The sequence below is a fragment of the Suncus etruscus genome, chromosome 17, assembly GCF_024139225.1.
Source record: "Suncus etruscus isolate mSunEtr1 chromosome 17, mSunEtr1.pri.cur, whole genome shotgun sequence".
Classification (NCBI taxonomy): domain Eukaryota; kingdom Metazoa; phylum Chordata; class Mammalia; order Eulipotyphla; family Soricidae; genus Suncus; species Suncus etruscus.
In genome coordinates this window covers 1,079,780-1,099,576 of record NC_064864.1, presented here as the reverse complement: position 1 = coordinate 1,099,576, position 19,797 = coordinate 1,079,780, and the positions used below count along the sequence as shown (strand labels likewise).

At 50.2% G+C, this 19,797-nt stretch overlaps 1 protein-coding gene across 1 annotated transcript in view; it reads left to right on the top strand.

Moving 5' to 3' along the window:
* HKDC1 (hexokinase domain containing 1) overlaps positions 1 to 18,878 on the top strand; it is a 39,185-nt gene extending 20,307 nt beyond the window's left edge. The window contains exons 9-18 of the mRNA XM_049764551.1: positions 1,063 to 1,296; positions 2,270 to 2,574; positions 4,904 to 5,049; positions 5,151 to 5,270; positions 10,266 to 10,361; positions 10,510 to 10,609; positions 12,518 to 12,701; positions 13,716 to 13,871; positions 17,893 to 18,126; positions 18,731 to 18,878. Coding sequence (XP_049620508.1) covers positions 1,063 to 1,296; positions 2,270 to 2,574; positions 4,904 to 5,049; positions 5,151 to 5,270; positions 10,266 to 10,361; positions 10,510 to 10,609; positions 12,518 to 12,701; positions 13,716 to 13,871; positions 17,893 to 18,126; positions 18,731 to 18,878 — 1,723 coding nt within the window. The remainder of the gene's footprint in view (positions 1 to 1,062; positions 1,297 to 2,269; positions 2,575 to 4,903; positions 5,050 to 5,150; positions 5,271 to 10,265; positions 10,362 to 10,509; positions 10,610 to 12,517; positions 12,702 to 13,715; positions 13,872 to 17,892; positions 18,127 to 18,730) is intronic.
* Positions 18,879 to 19,797: the final 919 nt, after the last annotated feature.

Genomic DNA, 19,797 nt, shown 5'->3' with positions numbered 1-19,797 from the left:
GGTGTAGCCCTCGTGGTCGACTGCTCCCAAGACTGCAGTAGGCAGACGTCTGCTGGGGGCAGCTCCTCTTCGTCCACTCAGAGTCTTGCTCCTTGGTCTGGAGACCTTTAGCTTTGCAATCTGTGTCACTTCCAAGCCTAGCCTGGTGTTTGAGCCTGAGAATCTGTGCAGAGCCTGCCAGGAACTGAGTCAGTGAGAGGAGGGACAGGGTGGGAAGGATACAGGTCCTGCCTGTTGTATTAATTATTAATTATAAGCTTCTAGTGTAGAGGATGGTGAGGCCTTTCTCAGCTCAGCCCAGCGCCTGCAGCCCCTTCGGCCAGTGGGCCTGTAGGTAGCAGGGGAAGGTGAAGAAGTTCATGGTCAGGTGACATTTCAGGAGACATCCATCTTTGTTATAAGGCCTTGACAGCCATGCGTGGCTTCTAAGCTAAGCAGCCTCTCCTGCTGCTCTGCATCCATTCTGTGTCCGAGGTTGGGGGAGAGGTAACACTGCCATCTAACTGAGTTTGAGTCCTGGATCTGAGCTTATTTCCCGGTGACTGTGGGTGAGAGACTTGCCTTCTCTTTGTCTCACATCAGTCTTTGGTAGTGGGTCCTTCTACCAGAATAGTCCTGAGCATTGAGTGAACACATGTTTAGTTTTGACGAGAACCAGACACATAGAAGGTGTTCAATAAATAATGGCAGCTATCAGACCTGGTGTCACTCCTTTATTTATTTATTTATTTATTTATTTATTTATTTATTTATTTATTTATTTATTGTTTTTGGGCCACACCCAATGGTGCTCAGGGGTTCCTCCTGGCTCTGGGCTCAGAAATTGCTCCTGGCAGGCACGGGGGACCATATGGGATGCCAGGATTCGAACCACTGTCCATCCTGGATTGGCTACGTGCAAGGCAAATGTCCTACTGCTGTGCTAGCGCTCCAGCCCTCACTGTTCTATTATTACTTGTTGATCTCTTTTTCTCAGAATCCTGAGAGGTGGGAAAAACAGGTTGCCCAGGGAGGTCCAGCCCAGGATGGGGAGGCACAGTCTTTCATTTCTGTCCCCGCCAGGTATAAAGAAGGCCTTGCCAACACCAGAGAGATCTTGACCGACCTGGGTCTGGAGCCCTCAGAGGCCGACTGTGTCGCTGTCCAGCACGTCTGCACCGTGATCTCCTTCCGCTCGGCCAACCTCTGTGCGGCAGCCCTAGCGGCCATCCTGAAGCGGCTCCAGGAGAACAAGAAGGTGGCTCGACTGCGCACGACGGTGGGCATGGACGGGACGCTCTACAAGATCCACCCGCAGTGAGTCCCCGTGCTCCTGCCCTCAGTGCTCTCCTCCTCTGTCTCCTCCTGCTGCTGGAGCCAGATCACTCCTGAGGGTTGGGGCACTGCAAGGGAAAGAGGGAAGTTAGAGATGAAGCCAGGTCAGCCATTGAACCCAGTATAAGCAAGTGTCCTAACCATTGTACTATCTCTTGGTCCCTCCCTTTTTATTTCGTTTTTAAGACATACTTGACTGTGCTCAGGGGTTACCCCTGACTCTGCACTCGGGAATTACTCAGGGGACCATAATGGAACTGGTGACTGAACCCAGGTCATTTGCATGCCAGGCAAACACCCTCCCCACTGTACTATTACTCCAGCCTCTAAGGTAATAAGATTTGTTTATCCACTTATCTACACAGTTGCATGTTGGGGAGGTCATTTTTGTTTTGTTTTTCCTCTTTTGCAGAGGATCTTGCCAGCATGCTTGGGATCTCAGGGGTGGGTTTGGTGTTCAGCCTGGTGCTGCCAGGCCCAGCAAGGCTAGGAGGCATAGGGGTTTGTGCCTCCCAATCCAGGGAGACTGGAGAGACAGCACAGCCGTAGGGTATTTGCCTTGCACGCAGCTGATTCAGGACGGATGGTGGTGGTTCAAATCGTGGTCCTCTGTTCCTGCCAGAGGCGATTTCTAAGCGTATAGCAGGGTGTGGCTCAAAAATAAAAAAAAAAAAAGTGGGGGATTGACTTGAGGTCTCACATGTGCAAGACAGATGCACAGCTCCTTCGAACTATCACCGTACCAGAGCTCATTTTTCTTTGGTTTTGGTTTTGGGGGTCAGTTCTCTGAATCTCTCAACCGCTCCAAACCTCCTAGCTTTCTGGTCCCCTATCCCCTCAGTTACTCTCCCCACCTGCACTGCCCACCATTCAACTACTAAAAGGGTCCATCCTGACTTTCTTGGGGTGGGGGGCGAGGATGGGCCTTCACAAATGCCGCTTCTTGGGCCTCCAGGTATCCCAAGCGCCTGCACAAGGTGGTCAGGAAGCTGGTCCCCACCTGCGACGTGCGCTTCCTGCTGTCGGAGAGTGGCAGCACCAAGGGGGCGGCCATGGTGACAGCCGTGGCCTGCCGCCTGCAGGCGCAGAGGAAGCGGATCGACCAGGTGCTGGCCCAGTTCCGGCTCACCCGCCAGCAGCTCGAGGGCGTTCGGGACAAGATGCGGGCTGAGCTCGAGTACGGGCTCAAGCGAGACACGCACAAGCAGGCCACCGTCAAAATGCTGCCCACCTATGTGTACGGGGTACCAGATGGCACAGGTGAGCCTGCCGAAGTCCCCACCATCAGGGCTTTGGGCTTCATGCTTGATGGAACTGTCACCGAGGGCGTGGGACTCGGTAGTTCTGACCCCTGCTGAGCTGAGTTGGCTTCTCTGGGAAGCTAAGTCAGTGTCATGCGTGTCTGTCGTGGAGCTGAAGTCCTGTGGTCTCTCTAGCCAGGCTCTCTGTCTGTGTGTCCATCTGTCCTTCCATCCATTTATTCATTCACTCACCTGGGCACTGTGGCTTGTTGTCATTTGCTTAGCCATCTGTTTGCTTCTCTGGGTTTTTTCCTAGGACCTGACTCTTCACTCTCTCTTCTCATTGCTCGCTGACTGGCTTTATTATTATTTTTTAATATTATTATTGGTTTGGGGGACATAGCCAGTAATACTCAGGGGTCACTCCTGGTTCTACACTCAGGGATCACTCCTGAAGGGCTCAAGAGTGAAGAAGAAACCAGGTCAGAAATAGAAATAGAAATAAATAAATAGGGGCCAAAGTGGTAGCAGAGTGGTAGGACATTTGCCTTGCACGTGGATGAACCAGGACGGACGCATGTTTGAAATCTGGCATCCTTTATGGTCCCCTGAGCCTGCCAGGAGAGATTTTTGAGAGCAGAGTGAGGAGTAACCCCTGAGTGACGCCAGGTATGGCCCCCCAAAAGTTGAAACAAAAAACCCCAAAATCAACAACAAACAAATAAGAGCTTTGCAGCTTGTCCTTCCTTTCGGAGCCTTGAAAGTCATTTTGTCCTCATAGTCATTCTATAGCTGACACGCACAGGTCCCATTTTGTGGTCTCCATACTGAGATCAGGTTAGCGGACAGGGCACAATCCACACAGCTGTTCTGTGGTCCTCTGAATGAAAAAGCTTTTTTCCAAGCACATAAATAGCCTTCAAGTTGACATGGGTGAAAAACAGTGGGAGCAGGAAAAGGCACGACTCAGAGATGTCCTCATCCAGAGCCAGAGAGAGAGCACAGTGGTAGGGCGTCTGCCTTGCATGCAACCAATCCAGGATGGACCACGATTCGATCCCCAGCATTTCATATGATCTCCCGAGCCTGCCAGCGGCAATTTCTGAGCACAGAGCCAGGAGGAACCCCTGAGCACCACCACCAAGTGTGGGGAACCCCCCCCCCAAATACAAAACAAAACGAAACAAAAATGTCCTCGTCCTTTTGTCCTGCCTTCAGGCCAATAGATTGTATAAAGCCCCTCCCCTGGGCACCTTCAAGGTGAGCAAGTCACAGCCCTGTCCTGGTAGAGTTCACGAACTGCTGGGCAGACTGGCGGTAAAGATGAAGACAACCAGAGCAGAGCGAGGGCTGGCAGCAGTGTGGAGCAGGAGGGAGGCAGAGCGCCACAAGGAAGCCTGGGAACAGATGCTCTGAGCTGGGCAGCCCTGGATGGCAGAGTGGGTGGATTTGTTTTTTACTTGATTGATTGATTGATTGATTGGATTTTGGGTCACACCCCACAGTGCTCAGGGATTGTTCCTGGCTTTGCACTCAGAAATTGTCCCTGGCAGGCTGGGTGACCATATGGGATGCCAGGATTTGAACCACCGTCCCTCCCAGGTTGGCTGCATACAAGGCAAATACCCAAGCACTGGGCTATCTCTCTGGACCCAGTGGGCCTGACTCCTAAGGTTTCTTTTCTGCTGGGGATAGTGTAGGCAGTAGGAGAGGGAAGCCTTGCTGCACTCTTTAGCTGAGCAATGTGGCTTAAGAATGTTGTGATTCTGTTTGTTTTGTTTTGTTTTGGGGGCACACCTGGTGGTGCTCAGGGGTGACTCCTGGCTCTGCACTGAGAAATCGCTCCTGACAGGCTCCGGGGACCCTATGGGATGCCGGGGATTGAGCCTGGGTTGGCTGGGTTGGTGTAAGGATGCTCCAGCCCCTTGAATGTATGTTGATTCTGGAACTGGACCCAAACACCCTCCAGTATCTACGGCAGCCAAGGGGGTCCTCCTGGGGGGCACTTCAGAGGCTCACTGAGCATCAGAGTCACATGGTGGCCTTCATGGGGTACCCCACTCTGGGAGTGGATTCTTGAAGCTCCCTCAGAGGGTGCTGGTCAGAGTTGACATAGGTACAGAGGACCCTGCAGTCTTGTCAGCGGTGCCATCGGAAGGTGGGGGCATGGGCTTAGTTAGTCCAGGGCTCAGATGCCTCTTGAAGGTGGTTGTTCTGGGGGAGCTGAATGGGGTCCCCCCAGAGTGGGGTCCCCAAGATGGGGCCCATCTCTTCCTCTTGTACAACTTTTATTTTACCCCAGCCCTATTGCACATGGCTGAAGGCAGCTCCCACTCTCTCCATATCAGAGAATGGGAAGTTCCTCGCTCTGGACCTGGGGGGCACCAATTTTCGGGTGCTGCTAGTGAAGATCCGGAGCGGGCGGAGGTCGGTGCGTATGTACAACAAGATCTTTGCCATCCCGCTGGAGATCATGCAGGGTACCGGCGAAGAGGTAAAGTCACTCGCTCACTGTTTGGGGTCGGGCTCAGGGCTCCCAGGCCTGCTTGCCTTTAGGGACCCTGCCAGCCCCCTGCCGCCACTCCCTCCCTGCAGCTCTTCGACCACATCGTGCAGTGCATAGCCGACTTCCTGGACTATATGGGCCTCAAAGGGGCACAGCTGCCTCTGGGCTTCACCTTCTCCTTCCCCTGCAGCCAGACCAGCATCGACAAGGTAAGGCCGGACCTGCCCCTGACCCCTGCTGCCTGCCCTTGCATACCCTACTCTTGCCTATAACTTGAAGCAATGATAAATCAATAAAATAAAATGATTATTGATAGGTTCCAGGTTCAGGGATAGCTGGGGACACATGTTGGAGGCTTTGGCATCTTTGTTTATGCTGCTTTATTACTTTTTAATTTAATTTAATTTTGGTGGGTTTTTTTTTTGGCCACACCCAGCAGTGCTCAGGGATTACTCTTGGCTCTGCACTCAGAAATTGTCCCCGATTGGGCCCGGAGAGATAGCACAGCGGCGTTTGCCTTGCAAGCAGCCGATCCAGGACCAAAGGTGGTTGGTTCGAATCCCGGTGTCCCACATGGTACCCCGTGCCTGCCAGGAGCTATTTCTGAGCAGACAGCCAGGAGTAACCCCTGAGCACTGCTAGGTGTGATCCAAAAACCAAAAAAAAAAAAAAAAAAAGGAAAGAAATTGTCCCCGAAAGGCTTGGAGAACCATATGGAATGCCAGAAATTGAACCTGGGTCTGTCTGGTTGGCCGTGTGCAAGGCAAACACCCTACTGCTGTGCTATCATTCCAGCCCCTGATCCCTGGCATTTTATATGGTCCCCCAAGCCAGGAATGATTTCTGAATGCAGAGACAGGAGTAATCCCTGAGCATCACTGGATGCCCCCCCCCCAAAAAAAACAACCCTGACCCCACCCCTAGGAAGAGCCTGTGAGACCATGTGCAGCTGTCCATGGTCCTGAAGGGTCTGTGGGCGCCACAACACAGCTCTTCCTTCCTACCCACCAAGTGGGACTTCCAGGTTCTTCCTCTCAGCATTGCCAAGGGGTTCACAGAAGCACAGCTAAGGGAGAGTATCAGGAATAGCTGGAAGTAAATCCACCAAGGGCTGAAGAGAAAATAAGCAGGCTTAAAGGATTATTTTAAACCATTTTTAAAAATAGCAATGTGTGTGTGGGGGTGGGGTGGGGGGAGTGGTAGCATAATAGTAGGGCATTTTGCCTTGCATGCGCTGACATAGGTTGGACCTGGGTTCAATCCCCAGCATATGGTCCCTCAAGCCAGGAGCGATTTCTGAGTGCAGAGCCAGGAGTAACCCCTGAGAGCCAATGAGTATTGGCCCAAAAAATAAATAGATAAATAAATGAAAATAGCAGTAGGGTTACGAACCATCTCAGATCCAGGCCCTGAGCTGCCTCTTCCCAGGCCCCTTATTGTTTTACCAAAGCTGTGCTTGCCTTAGGAAAATTTCCTGGGAGAGTTGCTAAGGACAAAACAGACGTAACATACATGAGTAAAGTAGACTTGTTGGGGTTACTAAGGAAAGTACTTGAGGGAAACTTTGGGGGAGTGTCAGGAATAGGATGTTGCAGCTGAGGATGCAATGCTACCACCAGGCCACCCCCTCTAGGCCTCTGTGTGCTTGGGTTCTGGCAGATGTGAGCTTGTCCTCTCCCCCATCCTGGACTCTTCCAAGAAGTTCTTCTGACGGTCTCATGAATGTTCTAGAAATGGGAATGAGCAGATCAGTATTCCAAGCAGAGAAGAGAGGGAGGTCAGAACCTTGGAGTGAGGTTCTAGCAGGGAAACCCTTCTGCCTGCTTCACTCTACCCTCAAATATAGGAGAAACATCTAGAGCTGTACTCTTTTTTGTTTCGTTTTGTTTTGTTTTGTTTTTTTGGGTCACACCCGTCAGCACTCAGGGGTTATTCAGGGGTTACTGGCTCTATGCTCAGAAATTGTTCCTGGCAGGTTTAGGGGACCATATAGGATGCTAGGATTTGAACTACCATCCTTCTGCATGCCAGACAAATGCCCTACCTCCATGCTATCTCTCGGCCCCTCTTTTATTTTAAAAATGATATCTTTATTTAAGCACCATGATTATAAACATATTTGTAGTTGGGTTTCAGTCATAAAAAGGACACCCCCCTTCACCAGTACAACATTTCCATCACGAGTGTCCCCAATTTTCCTTCCTACCTCACCTGTAATCCGACACAGGCATTCTACTTCTCTCACTCATTAAGATTGTCATGATAGGGCCCAGAGAGATAGCACAGCGGCGTTTGCCTTGCAAGCAGCCGATCCAGGACCAAAGGTGGTTGGTTCAAATCCCGGTGTCCCATATGGTCCCCCATGCCTGCCAGGAGCTATTTCTGAGCAAACAGCCAGGAGTAACCCCTGAGCACCGCTGGGTGTGGCCCAAAAACAAAAAACAAAAAAAAAGATTGTCATGATAGTTGTCAGTGTAGTTAATTCTCTAACTGCACTCACCACTCTTTGTGATGAGCTTCATATTGTGGGCCGCTCCTTCCGGCTCTCATCTCTATTGTCTTTGGGCATCATTACAATAATGTCTTTTATTTTTCTTAAAACCCATAGATGAATGAAACTATTCTGTGTGTCTCTCTCTGACTTATTTCACTCAGCATAGTAGATTCCATGTACATCCACGTATAGGAAAATTTCATGACTTCACCTCTCCTGATGTATATGTACCACAGTTTCTTTAGCCATTCGTCTGCTGTACGGAGAAGCTGGACTCTTGACTCTGGCTTGACTCTGGGATTCCTTTTTGAAGTTAAAAGTTCTGAGCAGAGAGATCATATAGGGGTGAAGCAGCCCTTACACCCCACTAATCCTGGTTGAATTTCTGGCATCAGGACAGGGTGTGCCCCTGTCCTCACATCAACGGCGGGAAGCAGGAATAGTGAAAATACCATTTTCCTAAGCATTATAAAAATCATACATGCTGGGCTGGAGAGATAGCATGAAGGTAGGGCATTTGCCTTTGCTTGCAGAAGGATAGTGGTTTGAATCCCAGCATCCTATATGGTCCTCCAAGTCTGCCAGGAGCGACTTCTGAGCATAGAGCCAGGAGTAACCCCTGAGTGCTGCTGGGTGTGACCTGAAAACCAAAAATATTATACATGCTAATTTTAGGAGGACTAAGGACTACAGACAAATAGAAGAGACACAGCCTGTTACAGCTCCGGAGGCCCAAGCATTGAACTATCCTGTGTAGTTGACTGAGCACTGATAGAGTGGCGCTGGGTCCCCCACAAGTACTCTTTGGAGCCCTCAAAATAGAAGAGACTAAAGGCACCCATGTTTTAGTATCTAGAGAGAACCACTGTTAACTGCTGTGTGTGTGTGTTAAAAAATAAAATCATTCGGGCCGGAGAGATAGCATGGAGGTAAGGCGTTTGCCTCTCATGCAGGAGGTCATCGGTTCGAATCCCGGCGTCCCATATATGGTCCTCCCGTGCCTGCCAGGAGCAATTTCTGAGCCTGGAGCCAGGAATAACCCCTGAGCACTGCCGGGTGTGACCCAAAAACCACAAAAAAAAAAAAAATAAAATAAAATCATTCAGCATTTGTAATTGGCATTATCTAAGCAGTGTCAGAAGATCTTTTTCTGTATATCTAATGTTTCCATAGAAGGTTTATTCTGGGGGAATTCACCCTACCCAGTGCAGAGGCTACTGCTACCTAGTTTGGGGCAGTGCTTGGTGTGGGGTCCACGGGTGGTGCCTGGGATTTGAACTGAGGTCGGTGAAAGATAAGGCAAGTGCCTTAATCTTTTACTATCTGGTCCAGAAATAATTTTTTATGGTTGTATAACATTTCCTATATTTTTCACTACTGAACAAAGCTTTGGTTTGTTTTATTTTTGTTGTGGGGTCACACCCAGCAGCACTCAGGGATTACTCCTAGCTCTATGCTCAGAAATTACTCCTGGCAGCCTGTGGGAACCATATGGAATGATGGGGATCTGTTGTATATGTAAATATTTGAGGGGATTACTATGTTACTCACCCTAAACTGATTGGTGATTGTGCCCTACCCTAGGGTGTGACCTGGCATTCTGCCCCCACCCTAGGGTAGGACCTGATTCTGCTTCCACCATTGGGTGGTATCTGATCCCATCATTCGGTGGTAGCTGACTCTGGGGGATAAAAACAAGGGTCTGTGGAAGGCCAGGGCTTTTTGGCTGGAACTGAAGCTGAGTCTTTAGACTTCAGTCTTGTCCACCAAATAAAGCTAATATTTCCATGAGCCTGACTGTCTGCGTGCTGTTTACCCGCCGTTTCACCTCAGAACCGTCGGCTAGACAGGGTGGCAGATGCTGTTTCACCTCAGAACCGTCGGCTAGACAGGGTGGCAGATGCGTGCTCCGAGCTGGAAGAGAAAGGCCTCATCCTCCATCCCTCCATCAGTCAACCTCTTCAGGGGCTGACTTGCAACAGGGATCAAACCCGGGTTAGCTGCAAGGCAAATGCCCTATCTTCTGTTCTATGACTCTAGCCCCGAACAAAGCTTAGAAAATGTATGGGGTTTTTTTGGAAGGTTTATTTTTTTTTGGGGGGGGGTCATACCCGGTGGTGCTCAGGGGTTGCTCCTGGCAGCCATGCAGGACTAAATGGCATGTTGGGATTCAAACCACCGTCTGTCCTGAATCGGCTGTGTGCAAGGCAAGTGCCCTACTGCTGTGCTATCTCTCCAGCCTCTGGAAAAAATAGTTTTATCTTGAACCACATTCTAACAGTGCTAGGCTAATTTAGAGGTGGGGTCATTGCAATCTAGACTTTGTTTGTACTTAGCATCAAGGCCAGAGTTGCATTGGCTATAGATGAACATGGATGTCAGACATTCTCCTCCCAGCAGGAAATCAGGTCTGAGCTTCTTGCTCTGTGATGAAGCCCTTGGAGGGAGCCAACATCTGGCTGAAGGCCTGGAAGTGCCCTCGAAGGATGCGTGTATAGCCAGCAGTCAGCTGGCGTGCTTTGCCCTTCCTTTTAGATGTTGAAACTAGTCACTCCTAGTGTTATGGGTCATACTCAGTGGCTATTAGCACAGTAGCCTCTGAGCACTAGGAAAGGGGTGTATCCCCCAAAAAAACTTCTATGGGAGAACTTTGTATATACAGATATTGATGCTGGATGAGGTCCCACCCACCTACTCATTTTTCTTTTAGGGAATTCTCATTGGCTGGACCAAAGGCTTCAAGGCCACCGACTGTGAGGGGGAAGACGTAGTGGACATGCTGAGAGAAGCCATCAAGAGGAGAAATGTAGGGAGGTGTCAAGAACCTTGCCTAGGCTTGTCCCTTCCCCCGGACCCCTCAGTTCTGCCATCCTATGCACTCCCCCTGTTCCCTCAATCTGCCCCTCTGAGCCTGCTGATGCCCACCTCTCTTAGCAGTGCTGTTTCTTCTGCAGGAGTTTGACCTGGACATAGTTGCCGTGGTGAACGACACCGTGGGGACCATGATGACTTGTGGCTACGAAGATCCTAATTGTGAGATCGGCCTGATCGCAGGTAAAATGGCCAAGCAGATAATGCTGGGATGCCCCTTGGAGCTTTCTCTTAACCTAGTGAGGGGCAGCGGGGACCATTGTCCCTCACACAGAAGCTCTGAAGCTTTGACAAGGCAGAGGTGAAATGAAGTGGGACTCCAGGTCCCTGAATTCCAAAACCTTCTTCCTTCTTTTCTTGAGGGAGCCCAAGCCAGAGTCATCTTTTTCATTGAGGAAGGGGAATGACACCGGAAGAAGGGATTTCCCTTTAGGCTCTTGGCGGGTTATCGGGTGGGGTACATTACGGTTGATCAGTTGGCTTGAGGCTGAGGGAGCTTGGTTTTCATTCAGGCACCCATCCTTGGACCTTTGCTGTCTGTCTGTCTGTCTGTCTGGTGGGGAGAACTGAGAGAAACAGGAGAGTGCAAGGCTGTGGCATAAAACAAACCACAAGCATCTTAGGGATACTGGGCAGAAGCTGGGCAGTGATTATGAGTGGAATGTGGATTTGGGGGTATGGGAAGGACTCTTGCCAAGAAGTGAGGGGACAAGTGAAATTCGAAAGGCTAAGATGGCATTGAAGGCCATGCAGAATAAGAGTCAGGTGAGGTCATGGCACATCCATCCGGTGCCACGGTCAAGGGGGTGGGTACACTGAGGTACTTAGTGAGGTGAGTGGTTTTGTCTTCCCAGAAACCTTCCCTCTGTGCAACCTTGAAGAGTTCCTCAGGCGCCCTTGACTTGAGTTTCTTCCTCTATGGGAGGGGCTGGGCTCGATCGAAGAGCTGGGCCTTATTTGACAGGATATAAGCACTTCCTGCTTGGACCTCAGAATAGTTCTGAGGCTTGTCATGGACAAAGGAGAGGAGGGTGACTTGGAGAGGCTACTTTCTGCACTGATAGATGATTGTTTCTTTTTTTATTTCTCTTTCTATAATATATCTCCAAAATTTATTCTTATTTATAATTAAACTTAAGAAACACCATCTAGTTTTTAAATATGGATCCATGTCTAAAATTTAATCACCATGACCTTGCATGTGGCTGACCAAGGCCCAGTCTCATACTTGGTCCCCCAAGCACCACCAGGAGTCATTTCTGAGCACAGAGACCTAAGCATCACTGGGTATGGCCCAACTACCCCCTCCCCAATTAAGTCACTGTGAATTATCAAGGTACAAAATCATTCCTGATTTGCTTTCAGTTATAGAATGTTCCAACGCCTGTCCCTTCACCACTATCCACGCCCCTCCCCAGTTTCTCTTCCATCCAGCAGCCTGCCTCCATGGTAGACGCTCTTTTCTTTGTCTCTTGTTTTGTTGCGTTTTGGCCACACCAGGCGTGTTTAAGGGGTTACTCCTGCCTCTGCACTCAGAAATCACTCCTGGTAGGCTCTCGGGACCACATGGGATGCCAGGGATCAAATCCAGGTCGGCCTCTTGCAAGGCAAATGCCCTCTCTGCTGTGCTATCACTCTGCTTCCCTTTTCTTTTTCTCTCATCCTCTTGGGCACTGTGCTTTCCAGTACTGTCACCAACAGGCTGTCCTACACGTCACTTCTTTGCAGCCATTTCCATTAATCCCAGATCTGCTTGCTACCTCAATCTGTGTGTCTGGAACTCCAGAGTGGCAGGGCTGATGGGCGTGAGGGCATGTTCCTGGAGCCATGTATTGGATATTCCCCACATGGAGGAAACTGAAGCACAACTTTCTTTGTCCCTCGATGGCAAGTCTTTGGGGCAGGCATCCCTTCTTTTTACTGATGAAGAAGGAGCTGTGTGCAGGTTGGGGTAACTTGACTGAGACCACAGAGCTAAGAAGCTCTCAGACATGGTCTGAATCCAAGCCGGACCTTCCCATCTGCCATCTGTCCAGCCTGAAGCTCGGGTGGCATCTCGTAGACGCACGTCCACCCCTCTCGCCTCCCTAGGAACGGGCAGTAACATGTGCTACATGGAGGAGATGCGGAACATCGAGACGGTGGAAGGGGACGAGGGTCGGATGTGCATTAACTCCGAGTGGGGCGGCTTCGGGGACAATGGCTGTCTGGAAGACATCCGCACTCAGTACGACAAGGAGGTGGACCAGGGCTCCCTGAACTCTGGCAAGCAAAGGTAAGAGGGTGGATGGCACCTTCCGAAGGTCGTGCACTCGAGGACCCCACAAGACTGGAATGGGGTACCCGCTTCACTATCACACACCACAGCCTCCCAGCCACCATTAGCAGTCAAGGCTCGCTCATGGAGAGACCAGGCTAGTGGCTGCAGGTTGTAAAGGCCTTTTTCCCTCCTGCCCCTCTGTCCTGAAGTATAAAGGCAAGAGAGGAACTGGCAATTTCTGAGCACCCTGGTATGGACCGTTGATTTGGGGGAGGGGATATTTTGCTTGGGGGCCACACCCAGCGATGCTCAGAGGTCACTCCCAGCTCTGCACTCAAGGATCACTCCTGACAGCACTCAGGGGACCATATGGGATGCTGGGAATCAAAACCAGGTCACCTGTGTACAAGGCCAGTGCCTTTCCCATTGCACTAATACTCCAGCCCCCGCTGGTATGGACCTTTTTTCTTTTTCGTTTTTGAGCCACACCCAGCAGTGCTCTGGGGTTACTCCTGGCTCTGTGCTCAGAAATTTTTCCTGCAGGCTCTAGGGGCCATGTGGGATGCTGAGGATCATACCTCGGTCTGTCTCAGGTCAGCAGTAGGCAAGGCAAATGCCCTACCGCTGTGCTATCTCTCTGGCCCCTGGTACAGACACTTTAATGTCCCTTTTCATCGGGCAAAATCTCTAGGGGAATATTCTGTTCAGACACAAAGTCGGAGAATCTTCAGTGACCAGAGTTACGATCTGAAGCAAAGAGAGGGTTTCCTGTCTGCTGGTGGCCTCCTGCTGCCTCTCAGAGCCTTACTGGGCTAGTGATTTGCTGCCTGGGTGAATTCTGCAGCTACACAGCCATGTGCGTAGCAGCCACATAGCGGGATCCTGATGGTTGTGGACGAAGCCTGGATTTCCATGGGGACTGCCTGTCCGCTGAGGTTACTGTCTGCTCCAAGGCCCCCTGAATCTGGCCACAGGCAGCTGCCCCGATGTCCAGTGTCCCGGCCGTCACCACCTCCCTCTCGCTGGCAGGTACGAGAAGATGACCAGCGGCATGTACCTGGGGGAGATCGTGCGGCAGATCCTCATCGACCTCACCAAGCAGGGCCTCCTGTTCCGCGGGCAGATCTCAGAGCGCCTCCGGACCAGGGGCATCTTTGAGACCAAGTTCCTGTCCCAGATTGAAAGGTGACTCGTGGCCAAGTTCATGGGCCCTACGTGCGGCTGGCAGGGATGGGCGACAGGCAGGCTGAAGCACCTGTAGATTTGGGATTTTAATACTCAAGGGCTGTGGGTGGGTATGGGGCTGCTCTCTGCCCTCTGCTGCACTCAGATGGAAATCCCAGGATGTGCTCAAGGCTGAGAGTCCCCCAGTCCCACCTCCTGCCCCTGCCTGGGTCTGTTGGGAGGGACTGAAGTTGGCTAAGGCTTCAAGTGATTCTGTCTGTCTGTCTGTCTGTCCTGAAAAGACAAATGTCCACAATCTAAACATCCTTTTTTAAAAAGAAATTTTTTTTATTGAGACCATTGTGAATTACACATCTTTCCCAGTTGTATTTCAGGCACACTTCCCACCGCCAGTGTTGACCTCCCTCCACCCCTGTTCCCAGCATGCCTCCCCGACCTCCACCCTTAGCCCCCTGGACTGCCAGTGGAACAGGTCCCCTTGGTGTATAGCTTGTGGTAGTTTGAGTCTCTTGATTCTATTGTCATTGACTTTGGTTTGGATATTTAGTTCTGACCATTTTTTTTCCATCCAATGAACCTGAGACCACTTGGCCCATGGACCCCATTCACTTTTTTTCCTCTCAATTTGTAGAAAGACGTAGAAATACGAGGTAAAACGGGCCCGGAGAGATAGCATGGAGGTAAGGTGTTTGCCTTTCATGCAGGAGGTCATCAGTTCGAATCCCGGTGTCCCATATGGTCCCCCGTGCCTGCCAGGAGCAATTCCTGAGCATGGAGCCAGGAATAACACCTGAGCGCTGCCGGGTGTGACCCCCCAAAAAAAAAAAAAACCCCCCCAAAAAAAAAGAAATATGAGGTAAAACAAAGTGATTCATGTTCTAAGTTTCTATGGAAAATGTTCTATTGTTCTATGGAAAAATCAGGAGCCCCTGTCTAGAATAAAAATCCTTCTTAAGCCACCCGTAGACTCCCTACCTTTACACATGTTGGGGTTTCTGCTCATTTTCGTCTCTACCAAAATTCTTGAGTGTGTGTAAACATGCTTTTGTCATTGCATTCATATTACACATAGAATTCTTTTTTTTTTTTTTAAAGGTTTTTGGGCCACACCCGGAGATGCTCAGGAGTTACTCCTGGCTGTCTGCTCAGAAATAGCTCCTGGCAGGCACGGGGGATCATATGGGACACCGGGATTCGAACCAACCTCCTTTGGTCCTAAATCAGCTGCTTGCAAGGCAAACGCCACTGTGCTATCTCTCCGGGCCCTACACATAGAATTCAATGGCTTGCTCATGTTGGCTCATCAAAATTCTCATTTATAATTCTGCTTGTTCTTTGATATTTAAATATCCACCGTGGTAGAGGGGATCGTAAAATGAACCCAGTGCTCTGTCAGTACCATGATGAATCACATAGGACCAACCTGGATTCAGCCAAATATTCCTGTTTCCCCCAATTGTTTGTTTGGATTTTGGGGCCACAGCCAGCAGTGCTCAGGGATTACTCCTGACTGCACTCAGAAATCACTACTGGTAGGCTCGGGGGACCCTATGGGATGCCAGGGATTAAACCTGTGTCTGTCCAGGATTGACTGCGTGCAAGACAAATAATGCCCTACTGCTGTGCTATCTCTCCAGTCCCATGATTTCCCCATTTGAAATCCCCAATTGTGATTTGAAGCAAATCCCGCATCTGATATCAATTTATTGGTAAATATTTCAAAAATGCATTTCCAAAATATGAACTATTAAAAAATGACAATTGGGGTTGAAGAGATCTTCCCTTGCACATTTCCACATGGCCAACCCCAGTTCTGTCTCTGACACCACAGATAGTCCCCTGAAGCTTGCCAGAGTGATCCCCGAGCTCAGTTGGGAGTGGCCTCAAAATAAAACAATTATGGGTCGAAGAGATAGCACAGCTCTAAGGCGTTTGCCTTGCACACTGCCCACTTGGGATAGACCAGGGTTCAATCCTCGGCGACCCATATGGTCCTCCAGCATGCCAGCAGCGATTTCTGAGTGCAGAGCCAGGAGTAACTCCTGAGCACCGCTAGATGTGGCCCAAAAACCAAATAAATAAATAAATAAATAACCAACTATAATGCTGTTAGCAACCTGAAATTGTTCATGAAAAGCCTCAAACTACGTACACTGTCCTGTCAGTGTTCCTGGTTCCCAAACTGCTTAAAATATAGTGGTTTTGTCTTAAAATGAGAACCATTTTTTTTAAATGAGAACCATTTTAAAAGTTGACAAACTTACGTCTCTTGTAATATATTTAGTCCCCACCTTCCTTATTTCCCCAGCACTATTTGATGGAGAATCCATTGCTTCACCCGGAGTTTTTTTATTTATTTATTTATTTATTTATTTATTTATTTATTTATTTATTTATTTTTGGTTTTATGGGCCACATCCATTTGATGCTCAGGAGTTACTCCAGGCTAAGTGCTCAGAAATTGCCCCTGGCTTGGGGGCACTATGTGGGATGCCAGGGGATCGAACCGTGGTCCTTCCTTGGCTAGCACTTGCAAGGCAGACACCTTACCTCTAGCGCCACCTCACCAGCCCCTCACCTGGAGTTTTCTACATTCCAGACTTTGCTAATTACAATAGTTGGCATTTTCTTTCAACCCTTGTTTGTCCTACAAACTCACTGTTAAATCAAGACCTGTGGCTAGTTTCAAGGTTGAAATCTAGACACAAATATTTCCTGGGTTATGTATATCGAGTTTGTTTCTCTTTGGAGGTGTCAGGAACCAGGCCCAGGGCCTCACACATGGGGGCCAGTTAGTGGCCATTAATGCTCCTTCTGGAGGTCAGAGATTTCATGAGAGATCAGAAACAATGATAGTTTCGTGCTGTCATGCTTCTGTGCTCATTAGCTGAGTTTCTTCTAGGAAGAGAGATTTCTCCCTATTTTATTTATTAGCTAGAAGTAATTATTTAAAATGGTGCATAGAATGTTCTATTATGTGCATACTATAATTATCTCAGGGCAGCTTCTAATTTATGAATTTTTGTAATTCTGAGCAACATCACAATTACCCTTTTTCTACAGTTCTTGGCATCTTGTATTGCTCCCTGAGCATAAGCAACATTTTGTCAAGGAGTCTTTTCTGTAGAGACCACTTTTTTTTTTTAATTCAGTTTTTGGGAGATGCCCAGCAGCGCTCCGGGGTTACTCCTGGCTCTGAGCTTCAAAATCCCTCCTGGCAGGTTCAGGGGACCATATGGGATGCTGGGGATTGAACCTGGGTCTATCCTGAGTCTGCATTGTGCATGACAAACACCCTACTGCTGTGCTATCTTTTCAGAGGAAGACACTATTTTTTAATTTTTTGGTTTTTGGGTCACACCCAGCAGCTGTCAGGGTTACTCCTGGCTCTATACTCAAAAATTGCTCCTGGGAGGCTCTGGGGACTATATGGTATGTTGGGATTTGAACCCCCATCCTTCTGCATGCAAGGCAAATGCCCTACCTTCATACTATCTCTCCGACCCAGGGAGACATTACTTTTTAAGGGCCACGCCTGACAGTTCTCAATGTCTTCTCCTGGCTCTATTCTCAAGGGTCATTCTGGCTGAGAAGTGACCATCTGCGGTGCCAGAGATGAACAGGTTGGCTGTATGCAAGACCACTGCTTTACCGCTTGTATTATCTCTCTAGATGCATCTTTGGTGTTTTTTTTTTTTGGGGGGGGGGAGGTAGGCCACATCTGGTGATGTTCAGGGGTTACTCCTGGCTCTGAAGTCAGAAACCGTGCCTGGCAAGCTTGGGGGACCATACAGGATGCTGGGGATTGAATCCGGGTCTGTCCTGGGTCAGCAGCTACTGCTGTGCTATGGCTCCAGCAATATCTGAGCTTTTATAGTCCACTTCCCCTTTAGCTCTTGGCTGGCTCATCTGTTCCCACCAGTCTCCCACCAGCTTAGCTTGTAAGTTTTGGGTAGTGGGGAGCACCCGTGTGAACCCCTTACGTAAGCACCACTGACGTGTGTCGTCTGCTCCCTCACAGCGACCGGCTGGCCCTCCTGCAGGTCCGGAGCATCCTGCAGCAACTGGGCCTGGACAGCACTTGTGAGGACAGCATCGTGGTGAAGGAGGTGTGCGGGGCCGTGTCCCGGCGTGCGGCCCAGCTCTGCGGCGCTGGCCTGGCCGCTGTGGTGGAGAAGAGGAGGCAGGACCAGGGGCTGGAGCACCTGAGGGTCACCGTGGGTGTGGACGGCACTTTGTACAAGCTGCACCCACAGTGAGTGCCCAGGGTGGGGGTGGGTGGATCTGGTGGACAAGACAAGGGAGCTCCCCTGGCTCCGTGGACAAGAGGTGCAATGGGGCAGGAGGTTGAGCTTCCATTTGGACCCCACATTCTTGTGTGGAAAGAGGGGGCTAATAGCTCCCTGGCAGCATGAGGGTTTAGAGCACATGCCTGTGAGGGCTTTGTGCTGCGAGTGAAGTGATGGTGAGAACCAAGTGTGTGCAATTGCTTACGATCTTCTCAGCCCAGAGCTGGTGCACGAAAGGACTGAAGCTGTACGAGTTGAAGCCCCAGCCCCAGCTTAGAAACTAGAGGCAGAGGGCAGGGAGATAACATAGCCGTCTGGCCTTTGCTTTGCATACAGCTGACTCAGGATGGACCTGGATTTTATTCCCATCCCATATGGTCCTCAACCCTGCCAGAAGCAATTTCTGAGTGCAGAGCCAGGAGTAGTCCCTGAGTGTGACTGGGTGTGACCCGAAAACAAAAACAAACAAAAGAAACTCTTAGGAACTGCCCTGGGAAACCCAGAGGGGGAAGAGCAGGCTAGGAGTGGCCCTGCGGACCCATCCTCAGACTCTCCCTGTCTTTCTCGCAGCTTCTCTCGGATCCTGCAGGAAACGGTGCAGGAGCTGGCCCCCAAGTGCACGGTGACCTTCCTGCTGTCGGAGGACGGGAGCGGGAAGGGGGCCGCACTCATCACGGCCGTGGCCAAGAGGATGCAACAGCGCCAGAAGGAGCCCTAGGGGGCCAGTGTCCGGTGCTGCCCAGGATGCCCCCTGAGATGGTGCCCAGCCTTGCTTCTGGCAGATGAGTTGGAGAGTCCACCAGGAACTCACAAGCACACTTCTGGCTGGCCTCAGCTCCTGGATGGCCAAGAGAGACCTCCTTCCCCCACTCTACCCCCAGTTCTTCTCCCCTCAGTATGTTCTGACTTATTCCAAGGACATTAAGTGTTCTTTTGACTTGGCGGATTTGGCCAAGAAGACAGGCTAACTTGTCGCATTAAATTAAAGCATGTGAGGGGCAGGAGCATAGCGCATTTGTCTTGCACATGGCTGACCCAGGACAAACCTGGGTTCGATCTCCGGCATCCCATATGGTCCCTCAAGCCAGGAGCGATTTCTGAGTTCATAGCCAGGAGTAACCCCTGAGCGTCACCAGGTGTGGTAAAAACAAAACAAAATAAGCCCCAAAGCAAAAAAATTCAAGCATGTGAGCCAAGCAAGGCCTAGTTTCCCAGTTGCCCGCCTCCTCCGAGCTGTCACATCTTTATGGCTTTGCAGGGCTGTAGTCCCATGCCTGGGAACGTTGGTGACCTGCACTGCTCGGTGAGGCTGTGGCCTCACATGTTCTGGGTGCAAACCAGGTAGATCTGTATTCAAGAGGAAGTGGGGAAGAGATCTAGAGCTGATTTCAACCTGAAGAGAAAATAGACTTGGGGGGTGTTCAGCCCCAGAGGAATAAGAGTCAAATGCAAGAGACTCAGGAAACCCTGGAGCACAAAGGGAGTCACCCCAGTCATCCCCCCTCCACCCCCCCCCCCCCCCAGCTTTCATCTCTATTTGTGGATTACAGAACATCTTTGAAGTGCCTGCTTCCGGTGCTTTTGTTTTTGTTTGTTTTACTTTGTCTTTAGGTCACACTCAGCAGTGCTCAGGGGTT